At 38.4% G+C, this 16,334-nt stretch overlaps 1 protein-coding gene across 4 annotated transcripts in view; it reads left to right on the top strand.

The window, feature by feature from the left end:
* The window catches only part of Pcgf5 (polycomb group ring finger 5), a 110,436-nt gene extending 94,747 nt beyond the window's left edge, over positions 1-15,689 (top strand). For 3 of the 4 annotated variants that reach the window (XM_013116283.3, XM_005063664.4, XM_021224908.2), the window contains exons 9-10: positions 4,906-4,965; positions 10,340-15,689. In XM_013116283.3, coding sequence (XP_012971737.1) covers positions 4,906-4,965; positions 10,340-10,387 — 108 coding nt within the window. In that variant the 3' untranslated portion in view covers positions 10,388-15,689. The remainder of the gene's footprint in view (positions 1-4,905; positions 4,966-10,339) is intronic. The other variant, XM_021224914.2, reaches the window with a different exon arrangement.
* Positions 15,690-16,334: the final 645 nt, after the last annotated feature.

Here is a 16,334-nt window from a genome sequence, read left to right as displayed (position 1 = left end):
AAGCTTACCCATAAGACATCAAGAGTCTGATGATGCAGTTTATAGTACATTATGTCATGCATTATAATGTCTCTACCAGGTTTTACTACATTTCTTTATGAAAATGTTAATTATGAAATACGGCAGAAAGTTTAGTTGTTACCTCACACAATATAGATAATGTAGTATCTACACATAATAGTGGTTGCCATGTTTCAGTAGTTCACAGGTATGCTGCTATCACATTTAAGTGACATCTGTTGAGATGTTAGAACCCCTTAAAAATCCTTGTGCTATATAGTGGTTAAGATATTTGTTTGCTTTTTCAGAAGAAAATGGGTGATACGATAATACTGAAACACCTAAGTTCTTAAATCAGGATTTTTGTTGTTTTCTCATCTGACTTTCACATGGATAAAAATCACGGTGAGGCTCAGTACTCTAGTCACCAGCAAAAAATATCTCAAGACCGGGAAGAGAAACTTGCATTCTAGTGTCAGTCACTTGCTAGTTGTGTGTCCTTGAAGAGTTAACTCATCAGACTACTTTAGGATTCATCTTTTTAATATAGTTGTATTGCATAATAAAATCTGCCTTGTATGTGGACTTCAAGGGTTGCAAGTGCATTGCTTCCATGTGGTCCTTAATCCTGAAGTGTTTCAGGTGCCAGGTGCTCACTGCAGAGGGTAAGTCTGCACTGTTAGAAGCAAATACTCTAACTCTACAGTAATAGTACTGCAGTAAATGTAATTTTGTCTTTCTTTGCTAGTTCAGTGGGTATTTCAGCATGCGAGTGCTGGAACTCATCATTGTAATAGACCAACCTACAGGTCAAAGGTCACCTCTCCTAAACTTCACCTGTCTGTCACAAGTGCTTTCCTGAAAGTTGCCCATGGTGTGTGTTTGAATGTGTATTTAGCCCAAGCTGTCCTGGAACTCACTGTAGCACAGGCTGGCCTCAGACTGATACTCTGCTACCTCCACTCATTAGAAGCCTGGGTTGTTAAAGTCAGTGAGCATTGCCAGTTATTTTAATGTCAGAGCATGAAAGGGTTAACTCATGTAAGCTCTTTATTAACAGATTGCCAGCTAAATCAGTCTCGGTGTAATTACATTTCTGATCACACATTTCTGAGGTTTCAGCTTTTTAGTTCAATATACTTTTATTAAAGTTTTTTAAATTGGTCCTGGAGAGATGGCTTGTTCTTCTCTAAGCCTGGTTTTTGCTAGTATGCCTGGTCTGTAGTTCTGAGATTGGCCACCCCATCCTTACCAGCAGGAGACTAGGATGTCTGCCAGTTGACTAGCATGGCCCTGGGCAACATCAGCTTGTTCCTGCTCTGGTAGTTACTGTTACATTTCTTACTTGCTTCTAGGACTTTGTTATAGTAAGCACTCTAGTTCACTTAAGATTGATTCATTTACACACAACAAAGTTGTTTGAAGATGCTGCTGTTATCTGTGCATGAGTGCACACACACGTCTGTGTATGCTCTGGACATTCCTAAAACAAACAAACAAACAAACACAGGTATGACTCTGAACCAGCACTGAGCCTAAGGCAGCTTTTATAAAACTCCTGTCTAAACCTTTCAATTGCCTGTTTTCTTTGAAGCCCTAACATGTCCTATATACGGCAAATAGTTGTGCTTTCTATATAGCTTTATGATATATATTTGTAGCTATTGAGACAAAAATTCAGTTTTTAAAATCATGTTGCATTGTTTTACCTATTCTCTCAGATGAGCTTTTGAATGGGTTTGTGATTGGCACTGGGCTGTGTTTCTGGGTTACTTTAGCTGTGTTTAGCATCTTTTCAGTTTTTCATTCTTGTCATTGTTGTGGAATGTCTGCTTGTGATTCTACACTCAGTGACTCAGTGTGTGGCTTCCGTTCCTGTCACACTCGTCTCCATCTGAGTCATTAGCCCCAGGTACTCCATAGTGGCATCCACCCTGCCTCCTCCTATTTCTGTCCTCCCAGGACAAGTGTCAAGGACGGGAGTTTCCCTTCCAGTTCTGCAGTAGGGGAGCGCCAGCTTCTGTGGTTGTGCTCCCCCTTTCCCAGCTTAGGTCCCCATCAAACTTAGTCTCTTGTAGAAAAGATGACCCCTCTAGACCTTTTCTCTGTCATGGTAGATTATTTTAAAATATCTTTTCCCTATAAACATGTGGTCAAACAGCTGCTTTAAATTTTATAATTCATAACAGTATCATTGCTTGACGATTATTATGCTGAATGTTGGAGTTGATCTGTTGTTGACTAGTAGGATAAGTCTACTTAAATCTTAGTGCAAATACAAATGACATAGGAATGATGACAAAGTAAAGTTCTACTCAGTAGGCTTGGGACAGGCCTGAGACTCATTTCTAGAAAGCTCTACTCAATGTATGAACATTTCTGATCTTTAGAGCAAAGTTTGGGAGACATGATCTGTGACCAGGTTTCTTCTGTGGCTTCTACAAATTGAGCGTGTGGAATTAGAGATTAATGTTTCAGTCGGGGTTAGCAACCACCTGATGTTACCATTCATCTAGTATTTCTCTACATAATGCCTGTGCCAGTGCTTCTCAGTTTTCTGATACATAAATGAAATCATACATATTGCTAGCAACTTTATCCTCATTTGATATGTCTTAAGGAAAAATTACATTTTCAAGTTACTTTTTAATATATTGGTACAATTCAATTTGTGTGACTAGCATAATTTAATTACCTATTTTGGTGATCATTGGGGTTTTATTTTCATTTTAACATTACAAGCAGTGCTGTATATAGTCCAAGTCATGTATTTTTGCAAATGAACAAGTATATCCATTGCCTACATTGCGAGGTTTACAGTGAACTGTTTCACAAGTTATAGTCATAACGGTAATATACAAGAGGGCCCATTTTCTGACTTCTTGACACTCATATTAGTAATGTAACATCTTTGTGAGTATCCATGTTCATCGCCCTTTTAATCATGAGTTTGTCATCTTGTTGTCTTCTAGGAACTGCTTGTATGTTCTGAACACAACTTTTTGCTGTATATGCTGATAGCTTCTTTTTATCCCAATTTTTCTTCAGTTTTTGGGATTCTTAAAATTGTGACAGTACTTGCATGAGGAACATTTAGCAAGAATTAGTATTATGCACTAAAGTATTTAGCAGAATGCCTAATATAACAAATGTAGAAAACTAACAGTGTCTCTGTTAAGCTGCATTATGATCCTCATCCACTCTTCCTCCACTGTGTGAGTTACTGTCAGCATGTCTCTACTCCCCCCCTTCCATCACAGACTGTTGACAGAGTTTCTGGTCCCGCAGCCATTTAGTCCCAAATAAACACACAGAGGCTTATATTAACTATAAACTGTTTGACCTGTAGCTCAGGCTTCTTACTGGCTAGCTTTCTCTTAATTGTTAAAACATTTCTATTACTCGATGTATCTCCATGTGGTCATGGCTTACCAGAGAATTCCAGGTGTCCTATCTTCCCAATAACTACATGATGTCTCTCTAAGAACTCTTTCTCTGTGTTCCTCTTCTCAGAATTCTCCTAGCCTGGTAGCCCTGTCTATACATCCTGCCTGGCTATATCCTGCCTATCCATTGGCCAAAAGAGCTTTTGTGTTTATCAACCAATAAGAGAAACATATATTCACAGCATACAAAAGGACACCCCCCCATCAGACCCATGTTCTTCCTGCTCACTGTCTTGTGAGTAGGTTGCATTCCCTCAGTCCAGCTGCTTTTCCCAAGATGCTCCTTGCAGTTTCCCCCTCTTCTGCAGCCTCAGTCAATCCAGCAACCATCCTGTCTTCCTTGCTTGATTTACAATCTCAATCTCTGGCAGTTTTAGGGGAAGAAAAAACATGTAACTGATACCAAAGAGATTAATAGAAAAAAAATGATAAAATCACTTATTTATATCTTAACTCTGTATTCTTACTGAATGATTTTTGCAACTTGCAGTCAGACAAAATGTGGTAGGTTAGAGCTTGCGGACCCATCCAAGTCATTAAAGGACTGAAGTGCAGACTATCTGTAGAGCGTGATGGTGATCACTGTGCAAAATAAAGACCAACTTCCAGAAAGAACTTGGTGACATCTAAAATCTTGTAAAGTATAGTCTTTAAAAGTCTTCTTTGACAAGCTCAAGGCCCCAGGTTCAGTCCTCAGCTCTGGAAAAAATAAAAGTCTTCTTTGAGAAGTTAAATTTTTCCTGATTAATTTAAACTTACATTTTTCTGTTTAATTTTTCAGCTATTTATACATTTTATTTTTCCACTTGGAAGAGTATAAAGTTAAATATGTGTATAACTTAACAGCATAACTATTAGGACTGCAAACATGAGTATCAGACTTCAGGCGCTCACCAATGCAGTTAAAATAGGCATGGGGGTTGATTCTAACCTGAGCGACATGAAAGGAAAAGGGCAATAGGAAGCAGTCCCTCTGAGGTTGAATGGAGTTCTGTGTCCCTTCAGAGTTCTGATCTTAAATAATGTTGCTCTCAGAGTAGCTGCAGAGGAAGCATAGGAGAGATTAATCTGAGGAACATGTGGAAGAAAGGTGGTAACCCACTCCACTAAGAGGAGAAAGATGGTGGTACTCTATACTAGGAGATAAGGATTCCCCAGAAACTAACATTTGGAAATGAAATGAAAAGGGTAGGGTACCATCTTGGTAGGTGCAGAATATTAAAAACAAACAAACCAACAAAAACCTTCATAGATAAATGCTAAAATTACTTAACGCAAAAATTTACCAATCACCAAGTTGTTAGATATTTACCCCCCAAAAACCCCACACCATACCTCAGTGTCTATCTAAATTTCTCATGTTGGTACTTACGTTTGACATTAAACTACTTTAAATAGCACGTTTTACATGTGCCCCGTTGTGGATGCCTCTTATCTGATGAGTTCATCTCCTCCGCAGTTTTGCTGTCTGAACTGCTCAGCCTCGCAAGTCTGCTGTCAGGATGGCACTTTGTATCAGGTAAGAGGCACTCATGACAGTACATGTGACCATCCAGTGCCATGCTTACCACTCCCGTCCCAAGCTCAAGTTCTCAGACATGTCACTTTGTGAAACCAAATCCAAGTTTTTTCAAACTTAAATAACAAGTTTCCTGTCATTTTAGTGAACTTAAAATGAAATTGTGTGATAACTATTACTTATGAATCAAGAATTTTTAATAATATTTATTTCAGCCCTTGAAAAGTCTCTAATCTGTCCTATATTGAGACGAAATGTCAGACTGAGTGACTAAATAGGAGCTAGGGCTAACTAACTATGACCTAGTTGCTGGGGCCAGCCCTAACTGCTGCTCTGGGTTACCACAAAAGAAAGAGCGTGAGGTCACTCATAACACACAAGGAACTTAAACTTGTGTCTAAGGAAAACTTGCCTAATAAAAACATATTTTAAACAAATTAGTTTACATTGTGTTTCAAAAGAATACTTGTAAAAATCACTAATCAAAAGTTTCACCCAGGCTTTTGTTAGTGCTCTGATATGGGAATCTCAACTATGAGCTTTTTGATATACATTGTTTAAGTTCTAGTTCTTTAGAAATGGAGTAACCTAACTTACCATCTAGACAGGCAGGCTGAAAGCCACCCAGGAAGGAAGCTGTCCTCTCATTGTTCAGAAGAGGGAGAGGGCTGAGTGCGTAAAGCAGTTCAGTTGCTGTAGTGAAATCTGGAAAATCCAAGTGGTTGTGTGATAAATCATAATACCTATAACCATGATCAGAGACTGCCACCTTTTCTTTTTATGTTGGTGTCTGTTTCCTGAGAGATGAAGTTGCTCTTTAGCTCTGATGCTAAGTCTTGAAGAACATTGGGATGAGACAAATCTGTACCCACACACTCACTTCCTTTTTTTCTGCAACACTTCATGGTGGATAACAATCTTGTAAAAAGATTAAATTTCACCAAAATCCTTTCCTAAAGGGAGCATCAATTAATATTTCACATTTTCTGTCTCCTCTTTGTCTCCTTGTTTGCATCCTAGTTTTTTTTTAAATAGAGCTGTTAAAAATAAGCCAAATATAAGAACAGATGATCACAAAATTTTGCAATCCTTATATATTTCCTTAAAACAAAGACCTACTCATGCATATCCAGAATTCTGTTTCACACACAAAGACTCTAAATAGCATCTTAGATGTCAGATTTTGCACAAAGTTAAGTAATGAAGTTAAATGTAACTCTGCATACTTTCCAAGCTCTTATTTAAATGAGCAAAGTTAGTTAAACTAATGTGAACTAGGAATTAGGTATTTCTGGTCAGTCACATTTCAGGTAAGCAATGAATGGGACATGATCGTGGTCACTGCTGCCTGTGTGCAACAGTGCACTATAAAGCTAGATCAGGTGACCTACACATGGATGCGGAGACAGTGCTCCAAAATAAGCTCTAGGACAGGAGTCACCCAGTGCAGTGGTTCCAAGGACTGAGACAGAAAGGCTCCTTAACATATAGCTGTTGAGCATTGTAAGTATGCGTGGGCTTTCTTCAGCCCTGGGGCTATAGGAGTAAATATCAAACACAGCTTTTCTCTCATAGAACAGATAGACAAAACAGGGAAATTTTAGTGTCCTAAGGGAACTTTAAATAAATACAGCTTAGAGGGCTGGGCAGTTGTCTTCATTGGTAACCTGCTTGTTTTGCAGGTGTGAGGACCTGTATTCAACCCCAGAACCCATATAAAACTGGGCAGGTGTACATTTAATCCCAGCACTCTGGAGGCAGGAACAGGTGAATTGCTGTGGCTCACTAGCCAGCAAGCCTTACCTAATTGGCTAGCTTCAGGTGAATGAGAGTCCCTGCCTCAAAAAATAAGATGGACAGTCCCAGAGAAGCCATACCCATGATTACTTTTAGCTTCTACAAATATACATATGGAGAGAGGGAAGGAGGGAGAGAGGCAGGCACATGTACAACTATATGAGCATATACACACACAAGAATATATTTTATATATAAGATAACCAAAGAAAAAATTCATTGTGGTAGGTTTGGATTGTGAGGAAGACGTAGCCACGTGAATATATAATGGAGAACACTAAAGTCAAGAGAACACAGCATAGTGACCTTGAGAAACAGGTGTGTCTCGCCATTCAGGATCTACAGGGAAGCCAGTAGCACTGGAGCAGACAGTACGGAGGGTGTGGTTGGAAATAGTACAGTCAAAGATGCAGTGTTGGAGGTTGATTGCAGATCTGGAACTTTTTTCATTAATTGTCCTAAGACCACAGCAAGGTACTTCAACCCAAACCTCAGGTTAATACAGGAACACACTCCTGAGGGATCAAAGCAATAACTGTTAAAAATGGTAATATAAATGGTGAAGAAGAAAATACAATTGGGGAAGTGATTTTTATAGCAGAGACAATCTTTCACACTGTACCTTTGAAAATTAAAGGATACAAATCGTGACTTAACTATTAATATTGAAAAGTACAAGGCAGAAATCTCATAATTTTTGCAGTATCTGACAGTAAATGGTTTAATGCCATTAAACATAACTACTATATATCTGTAAGAAAAAGCTTAACTTGCCATGATTGGACAAGCTACAGAAAGGAAATATAATTGACAAATAAAATACACATGTAATTAACTTTTTACAAGTCAGAAAATAAAGTAAAATAATATTTTACGCTTGTTAAATTACCTAATTAAGAGGGGAAAGAATGTGTCAAGAATTTGCACATTTCAGTAAAATTATTAAACTTCATGTGTTCTCAGAACAAACACAAATGTTGGGGGGGTGAGAGGGCAAAAAAAAAAATCTTGGCCCAAACAGAAAACTTCAGCCATTGACACCAAGCCCTCTACTTCCCTGTCTGTCTTTCACTGTCAGTAGGATCATTGCTGCTCTTGTATATATAATGATGTATTCTAAAATGGGTAATTTAATTGCAGGAATATGCGGATTCTTCAGTCGGGAATCAAAAGTAAAGTTCAAAAGACTGTAATAAAGGGTTAAATTAGGGGTTGAAGAGAAATAGAACCAGGTTTAGTAAAATCAGGTAAGGTGGCTGTGTCAATGGCATCAAAAATCTGACGTGGCTTCAGAAATAGAGACCTTTGTGCTCAACTAATCTAGTTGTAAACTGGTTCTGTAAGACTGGAGTAATACTTGAGAGTACAAGTAAACAAAATTTAAAAGCAGAATAAGGCTAAGACAATTGGAACCTTGCAAGTCAGAGACTTCTGTGCTAGCCCATTAGATTAGAAGTAGCACCTGCTTTATCCTTCAGCTGAGAACAAGGCCTATGGCATCTTCCCCGCTCTCCATATCCTGTTCTGGCTGCAGTTAGGACATACTAGCATCGAGTCTCAGTGTGTGACATGCATGAAAAGCGCTGAGAGAGCATCTCAGGATTGTGGAATCCATCTGCCTCTTTTCTATATTAAAGAATACAGTGTTCTCTGTACCGAAGGCTTTGCACCCACCTACCCTGAGATAGCAGAACATTGGGTAGTGACCATCTCAGCCTTTTCTTGATTCTCTGGTAGTTAGCGCATTGAGTCTCACTTAGAAAGTGGGAACCTGCAGCTTTTAGAAGAGGAAAATCATTGATTCTTCGACTGCTTCTGATGATTTGGTGGGTGAAGGTGAAGCAGATGGAGAGGGAGTGTGGCCTCTGCCCCCATCTGCAGGAGGCCCCTTCCTCTCTAGAACTGTGTGTGGCAGACACCTGGCTGCCAGAGACTTTCCACAAAGAACAACACCAAAGACAGTAAAAGCTTTTACTTTACTTACGCCATGCAGTAGCTGTGAACGCTAAATCATACTAAAAGGAGACTGTCACCATTATTTGTAACAGTTAGGAACATGTTTTCAATACTTCTGAAGACCATTTAAAATAAATCTTAAATACTAAAGGTATCTCTTTTCTTACTCTCCTTCTTAGTTCTTCCCCCAACTCCACCTTCCTGATCCCTCATGTTCTCCTTCCTCCTCCCCTTCTGCCCTCCTTCCTACCTCCCTTCCTCCTCCCCTCTCCCATGCTCCCAATTTACTGAGGAGATCTTGTCTCTTTCCCCTTCTCAGGTGTCCATGTATGTCTCTCTTAGGATCCTCCTTGTTTTCTGACTTCTCTGGGCTTGTGGTTTGTTGACTGGTTATCCTTTGCTCTATGTCTAATACCCACTTATGAGTGAGTATATACTCTGTTTTCCTTTCTGTGTCTGGGTTACCTCACTCAAGATGGTTTCTTCTAGTTCCATCCATTTGCCTGTGAGGGGGAAGGACAGAGAAAGAGCAAGGAAAGAGATACTGTAATAGAGGGAGCCGTTATGCGCTTAACAAGAAACCTGGCACTAGGGAAATTTCCAGGAATCCATAAGGATGACCCCAACGAAGAACTGAGCAGCAGTGGAGAGGCTACTTTAAGTGCCCTTCCCCTATAATGAGATTGATGACTACCTTGAATGCCATCATAGAGCCTTCATCCAGTAGCTGATGGAAGCAGAAACAGAGATTCACAGCTAAGCATTGAGCAAAACTCCTGGAATCCGGTTGTAGAGAGGGAGGAGTGATGAACAAAGGGGTCAATTTTGCTGTGGAAACCCACAGAAACAGCTGACCTGACCAAGCGGGAGATCACAGACTCCAGACTGAGAGCTGGGGAACCTGCATGAGACCGAACCAAGCCCCCTGAACATGGGTGTCAGTTGGGAGCCTTGGACAGTCTATGGGGCCACTGGCAGTGGAGCCAATATTTATCCCTAGTGCACAAATGGGCTTTGGGAGCCCATTCCCAATGGAGGGATACTCAGTGTAGATACATGGGGAAGGGTCTAGGTCCTGCCCCAAATGATATGACAGACTTCGATGATCCCCCACGGGAGGCCTCACCCTCCCTGAGGAGTGGGATGGGGAGCTGATGGTGGGGGACATGGGAGGCAGGAGAGGGAACTGGGATTGGTATGTAAAATAAGATTTTTAATTTAAATAAAAATTAATTAAAAATACTTAAGGAAGGGATATCAAATGTAAGAACAGTATTGTGGAAATTCCAGTTTCACCCATTTGCAGAATAGTGTCTCTTACTCTTGTGTGATTCGGTGAGTTTTCACCAGCAGCAGCCCTGGGAGAATCCAGGCTGAAATGCTCAGCCCACAGAGTTGCTGGTGGGATGCAGCTTGTGGTCCTCCACGAGCCCTCTGTAGAGGGGAGGAGAGGGATAAGTACTAATAGTAACTAGAATCTTAAATGACAACTTAAATTTTAACTTTTGAAATCACTATTATCAGGAAATATAAATTATAATCCCCAATTCTTCAAAGCTTTTCTGTGTAAACTATTGCTTTTACGTAAATATGGTCTTACTCGTACTTTTCTCTTTTGTAGTCATACCCCATGGTGTTGCAGTATCGACCAAGAATTGATTTTGGATAGGCCAAGGGGCCCAGACTGCACTGAACGAATCCTGCACTATTTGTTTACTCGTCGGCAGATTGCACGGTGTGGACTTGAGAGACACAGTCTGATTTTCAGCATGCACATAAGGCCATTGTCTGTCTCTAAATTGTCAGTTTTCTTCATGTTGTTTCTATTAGGAGCAATCCAAGTGCCCTTCTGCTACTGACCATCTCCATAAGATACTCGTTTCGTCTCCCAGTGTGCAGAGCACGGCTAAAATCATTTAGGTGTGCAGCCGTGACTCTGCTTTCTCGATATTTTGCTTGCCTGTTGCAAGATTGTTATAATGTTAATTACACTAGTAAAATGGCTCAATCCTTGTGGTGTTGCAGTTTTCACATACTTAATACTTTTATTCTTGTTGAAATAGAGTACTGTACAAGAACCTAGTATAATTATATCTTGAAATTATTTTGTATAAGAGTATATTTAGAAAAGTGGTTTCTGAGCCACTGTCCTATTCTTGGTAAACTTTTATGTAAAAAAGAATAAACAGCCAAAAAAAAAACCAAAAAACCAATATGCCAGCTCATTCTTGAGTGTGCAAGTCCTTTTGTGAAGAATTCCAGTTATCTTTTGACCAGAGCACATTACAATTGGAGATATCCTGAACGTCTGGGTAGTCTCTACCATTGCACAGGAAGGCATGTTAGCCCTTCACATTGAAAAAATATATGACTTGAACAACTGAAGTTCATAATGTTGGCAGCTGATCACACCAACTTCTAATAAAATTAATGTGGGAGTATGTTACCGTTAGTTACTGTCTTAGGGCAAGTGGGTGCTGCTTCACAAATCTCCATTGTCTAGCCCATGTTGTATGTGCATCATGGCACTGTTAATGCCATTTTATGAAAGCACTGTTTCTTTTAGGTTGGCCTTAGCAATATGTTGTGGCATGTAGAGGATTAGGTATGATGGTTTTAAATAGTAAGATTTTAGATAATATTTGCTCATTCATGGACTTCCAAAATCTCAAGTCATTGATCCAGATTGTTAGTTGCATATCACATTTCCAAACCATACGCACAAAACAAAAGAAATGCCATGTAGTAGTTAAATGTTCTAACCAAAATTAGTGGTTTGGGGATATTTTATTTTAGATACTGTGGTAAACAGGGAAGTGTGATTATTGTTTTAACTGGGAGTTCTTTAAAGGTGAGTGTATCAGAAGAGAGATGTCCTTCATGTTAACAGTTTGGTTAAGTCTTCCGTTCATTTTGAAATTAGCCTGTAAATCAGGGTCCTCTGTTAGCTTATTACATGAAAAACATCTTGGGTCTTGTAAAATAGATAGCTCAAAAATAAAACTGTGGATTACATCTATTGGTTGCTTTGAAACAAACAAGTTAACTTCTGAGAGGTGGGGGAAATTAGGAAAAATGACTTGTTTTAGAAATCTGGTAAGAATACCAAGTGTGTTTCACACATGGTTTTTAGACTGTGAACACAGGTATTCTACGTTTTCCAGTAGAATGCTTCACGGACTAATGCTTCCTGAAGTCCAGAGAGCTTATAGCGATAAAAATTTATACAGCTCTAAGAAATAGACCAAGTGCAGCTCAGTCCCAGTGTAATTCATCATATAAACAGCTGAAAGTTTGTGAGTAGTTTTCAAGTAAAAAGTGTGTTAAACTTTGCTGTATTAGAAGGCCACAGCAATTCTTTAACTTACCTTATTTGATTGGCTGTTCCTGGAAGAACTCATGAGCAGGATTTATAAGGCTGTTGATTTACTTAGAAGTTTAGCATTATACTTGACCAAAAACTAAGTTTACTAACTACAGATATTATTTTGATGTTTTGTAAAACCTAGTTACTAGTTATCCCTAAGAAAAATTTAAAGATACTACGATTTGTCACATTTAGATAAGTGTATTTTAAATATGAAGGTTAATTTTAATTAAAAAGTCAAAAATCAATTCCAAAAGCCACACACTAAGACTTGGCTATTGGGCTTCCCAACCAAGACTAGGAGCCATAGGTGAATTTTATGTACAAGGTCTCTTTAAATTTTGCTTATTGCCTGATCATATGTTACGACTGTTTTCTGAGGGATACATAGGAAATGGTTTTGAAACAAAGCAGTTTTATAAAAAGTCCTTTATTTACTGTTATGCATTAACATTTTCACTGACATGCAATATACTATGTGCCAAAACATACCATTAAGAATGGCTGATGTCCTTTGGGAACATGAGTAATGGGTTGCTAGTGGAATCAGGCTTTTTCAGCCAGCCTCCTCTGTTATATCAGCCAGGTGTGGACCACTTTCTTGTCTGATGTGTGATGTGTACCAAATTCCCACTTAGTTGCCCTTGTAAGGAACCGATTGTAGGAAACATGAGTAGGCACTGTTCGTGGCCAGCTTTACATGAACAGGGTTGCTTAACAAAGCCCTCTGTTTAAATAATCTTCAGGAATAACTCTCTGAGTTCATACAGTCAAGAACAAATGAACGTTATTCTTCAACCTGTTGCTCCTTAAGCAATAAACTAAGGAACTTTACTCCAGAAAAGATTTTGTTACCTGTTTTACCTGCCTTAGAAATCAGACATAAAGGGGCAAGGAATCTTGAAAAATAAAGAATGCCTGTGGTCTGTAAGAATCACTTTAAATTGCAGTGATCACATCAGTTAATAGAGATGAAAGTGTCCTTTTCTCAAGCTTAAAAAATAAACTAAAAGACTCATTTGGGAGATTATATTAAGTCTGAGGTTTGGGTGACTAGGATAATGTTCTTTGACAACTTTTAAATACTCTTTACTTGCTAAGCTTCTGCCTCATACTCATCTGTCACATTGTACATAGTGACCACTAATATTCGTTTGAATGAATCCTTAAGAAAACCAGTGTGTTATATAATATCGTGAACTGTTAAGCTTTACTATTTAAAAGAAAGTGCCTCATTGCTAAAGTGCATTTCTGTTTTAGGTTTCCTGAGTAAGTCTCCAGTTATCTGTACCTGTCTTATAAGTGGTTTCATTTCTAAATGGGCAGTTAATAAACTACAGTAGTCTTTTAAAGGAGTTGTAAGAATAGAGGTATCACCAAAGACAATATATTGTTAATAACCATGTTAGAGACAGTTTGGGCAGTTCAGAAGGTGGAGACTGTTAGATTATGGTGTGACTATAAATTGGTTGCAACCTTTATTGCTTATTAAAACATTGCCAGTGAAGTCACTGCAGTGAGATTTGTTGGTGGGATGAGTCGGATGTCTTTTTTGCTACAGTCAGCGTATTTCCCTTCAAATATGTTCACTTTTTTTTTCAGCACCATCTGGTAGAGCTTAGAAAATCCTCAAGTATGAGAAAGAAGTAAAAACAAATATCCTACCCGTAAAAAAAATTGGAGAAATACAAACTTCTTTTTAAAAGAAAATCAAGATTTTACATTTTAAGAAACTTTTTATTTCGTGGAGATGGTATGAAGGAAGGTGTGCCTGTTAGCTCCTGGGTTCTTAGTAAAAGTAAAAGTAGAAAAAGTTTCATTGAAGATGGGCTTCAGTAAAAGTGCTGGCAGGCCTGCCTGTGTATGACACAGCACATTCTACTGGATTTACAGAAATGCTTTTGCTATTTTTAAAAGCAAAATTCCATAAAGACCTGTGATTGTTTTTTTCTTTAAAAGTGACTCTGTTTCTCAGTAGCCACTTTATTGTTGTTCAGCTTAACCATGTGGCCAAATTTTGACAAAATAGGGCACTGAAAAATGTCCTGCTGCACCACTGTTTCCCTGTACCACCTCCTGGGTAAAATCAGCCTGAAGTAAACCATCCGCAGAGCGGATGAAATGGCCCATAGTCCTGTGTAGTTTACAAGCACTGTGCAACTGAGCCGGATCCCTCATCCATTCCTCTGATTGGATAAGGAATTGTCTAGAAATCTATGCTTTATATCAAAATATCGGTATGAATTTGCCAAAACTCTTTTTTTGGATTAGAATCATAAAAACTTGAAATGCTGTTAGCATTGTTTTTAGCATGTAATTCCTGAATGTATGTAATCAGTACGGGACATAGCATGTCTGCCTGATCTGCTTCATGAGAAGTTGGACAGTGTCAGATTCACTAAAGACTTAGAAGCCTTTGGAATCACCACTTGTTTGGATTTACTTGATAGACTTTGTTCAGTGTGTTTTGATCAAAAACATGAGATTAAAATAAAAGACATCAGATGTCCTTTGTAGGGGCTTTCATTGTGTTAAGCTGTAGTATTTCTCTGGTCATTTGAATGTGCTTCTCTTCCTGGAATATGATTTTCACAAATAGTTTGCACCATCATATTTTCTAATAGAATTAAAATGTTTGGACCTTCAGAAAATGGTAAGAATTAAACTTTTCAAAATAATGGCTTTAAATTCTCCTGCCGATGTGTCTGTCCTCAGGCCACTTTCCCATGATTCAAAATGGAGGCTTTCCAGAAATGTGTTTTCATCTTAATTGTCTTTGAGTCTAGAATCAGATGTAACAGATATGTTAAATATGAGGCCTAGTTTTCTTCGGTCTTGTAGCACAAATGAAGACTAACATTCTGGGGGCATCTCTTCTACACAGTCTAGTGTATTGACAGGGTACCAGAAGTGACTCTTTCTACACATGTGCATGTTTGGAGGTCACCCTGGCACTGTTGACAGCCAGTTTTCTTTTGCAGTCGTTTTCAGAATGAGCGTGGGGGCCTAAGTGTCCTTATGAAGCTGTGGTCCAGGACAAGAGCGTCGGGGGGGAGGGGTATGTGTTCCTTCACTTGGCTGTGTCTGGTAACTGAACAGCGATCATTTTTTAGACTAGCCCTCACAGTAAATCTAGCACAGAATATATTGTAAAGTTATGTTGCTAATTTTATTTTGAAATAGGAAATATTTTAAGCTTTTTGTCAAAAGTGGTAACATCTTAATACAAATAAAAACCTTTTTGTGGTTGTAAGATTTAGCTTATGAATCATTCAAATTGAAGTGAAAGAATTACCAGGTCATTGTTAATGACGTAATCTATTAAGAATCTATGTATTTTTGTAAAGGAAAAAGCACTTGTAGATATTTAATCAGTACAAGGTCTATGTCTGTTTTGCAGAAAGAAATGCTGCTTAGAGATTGTCTTTAAATATTTTTTATTTTTGTGCTCATGTATTTTCTGTTGATCTATGGAATGTTCTGTACAAAACTGTATGACTGTACTGTTGAGCTGGATAATATGTTTCCTTTTTAATTCGGGGCTTAGCCATGTATATTTGACCATGTTGAAAATAGTATCTTTGTTATTAAATTTTTGATTGCATATTTATTGTTTGCCTGTTTAGTGTTACTTGGTATAGACTGTGAAAAAAAAAGTTCCTTTAAGTAGTTTCCATAGCAAATTTTATTGAGATTTATTGAGTACTTAAAATTATAAATAAGTATTAAGGAACTTTTCCAAAGATGTGTCTGCCCCTTAACTAATACTTCTGGTGTCTACACACACAAAAACCAAATTATTCAAACCCAGGGAGTTTTTAGAAAAAGTAATTATAGATCAAAAAGTCTCAAGACATCTGAGACTGTTTCCTCTACCAGTTAGAGAACTTGGCTTTGAGAGTTCCAGGACTATTTGGTTGGTTGGTTGGTTGGTTGGTTGGTTGGGTTGGTTGGGTTGGTTGGTTCGTTGGTTGAATGGTTGAACGGATGCTTGGTTATTAGAGGTGGGGTTGTTTGGTTTTTGTTTTGTTTTGTTTTTTTAAGGCCTTAAAAGCAATGCTTAATGGGCTGAGTGTTATAGCTAATGACACAGGCTTGACTTGTATTTAGGGTTTATACCCAGTTTCAACCCTTACATGTCTGGTGACAAAGCAAGGTTTACAAAAATATACAATAAGGATGACAGCAATGACAATGGACATTAAGATGCTCTAAAGTCTCTTAGGTGTATTAGATCATTTAGCTCTGA

This window comes from Mesocricetus auratus, unplaced genomic scaffold (assembly GCF_017639785.1).
Source record: "Mesocricetus auratus isolate SY011 unplaced genomic scaffold, BCM_Maur_2.0 Super-Scaffold_4256, whole genome shotgun sequence".
NCBI lineage: Eukaryota > Metazoa > Chordata > Mammalia > Rodentia > Cricetidae > Mesocricetus > Mesocricetus auratus.
Note: the sequence above shows the minus strand (reverse complement) of the source record. Positions and strands in the feature narration are given on the sequence as shown.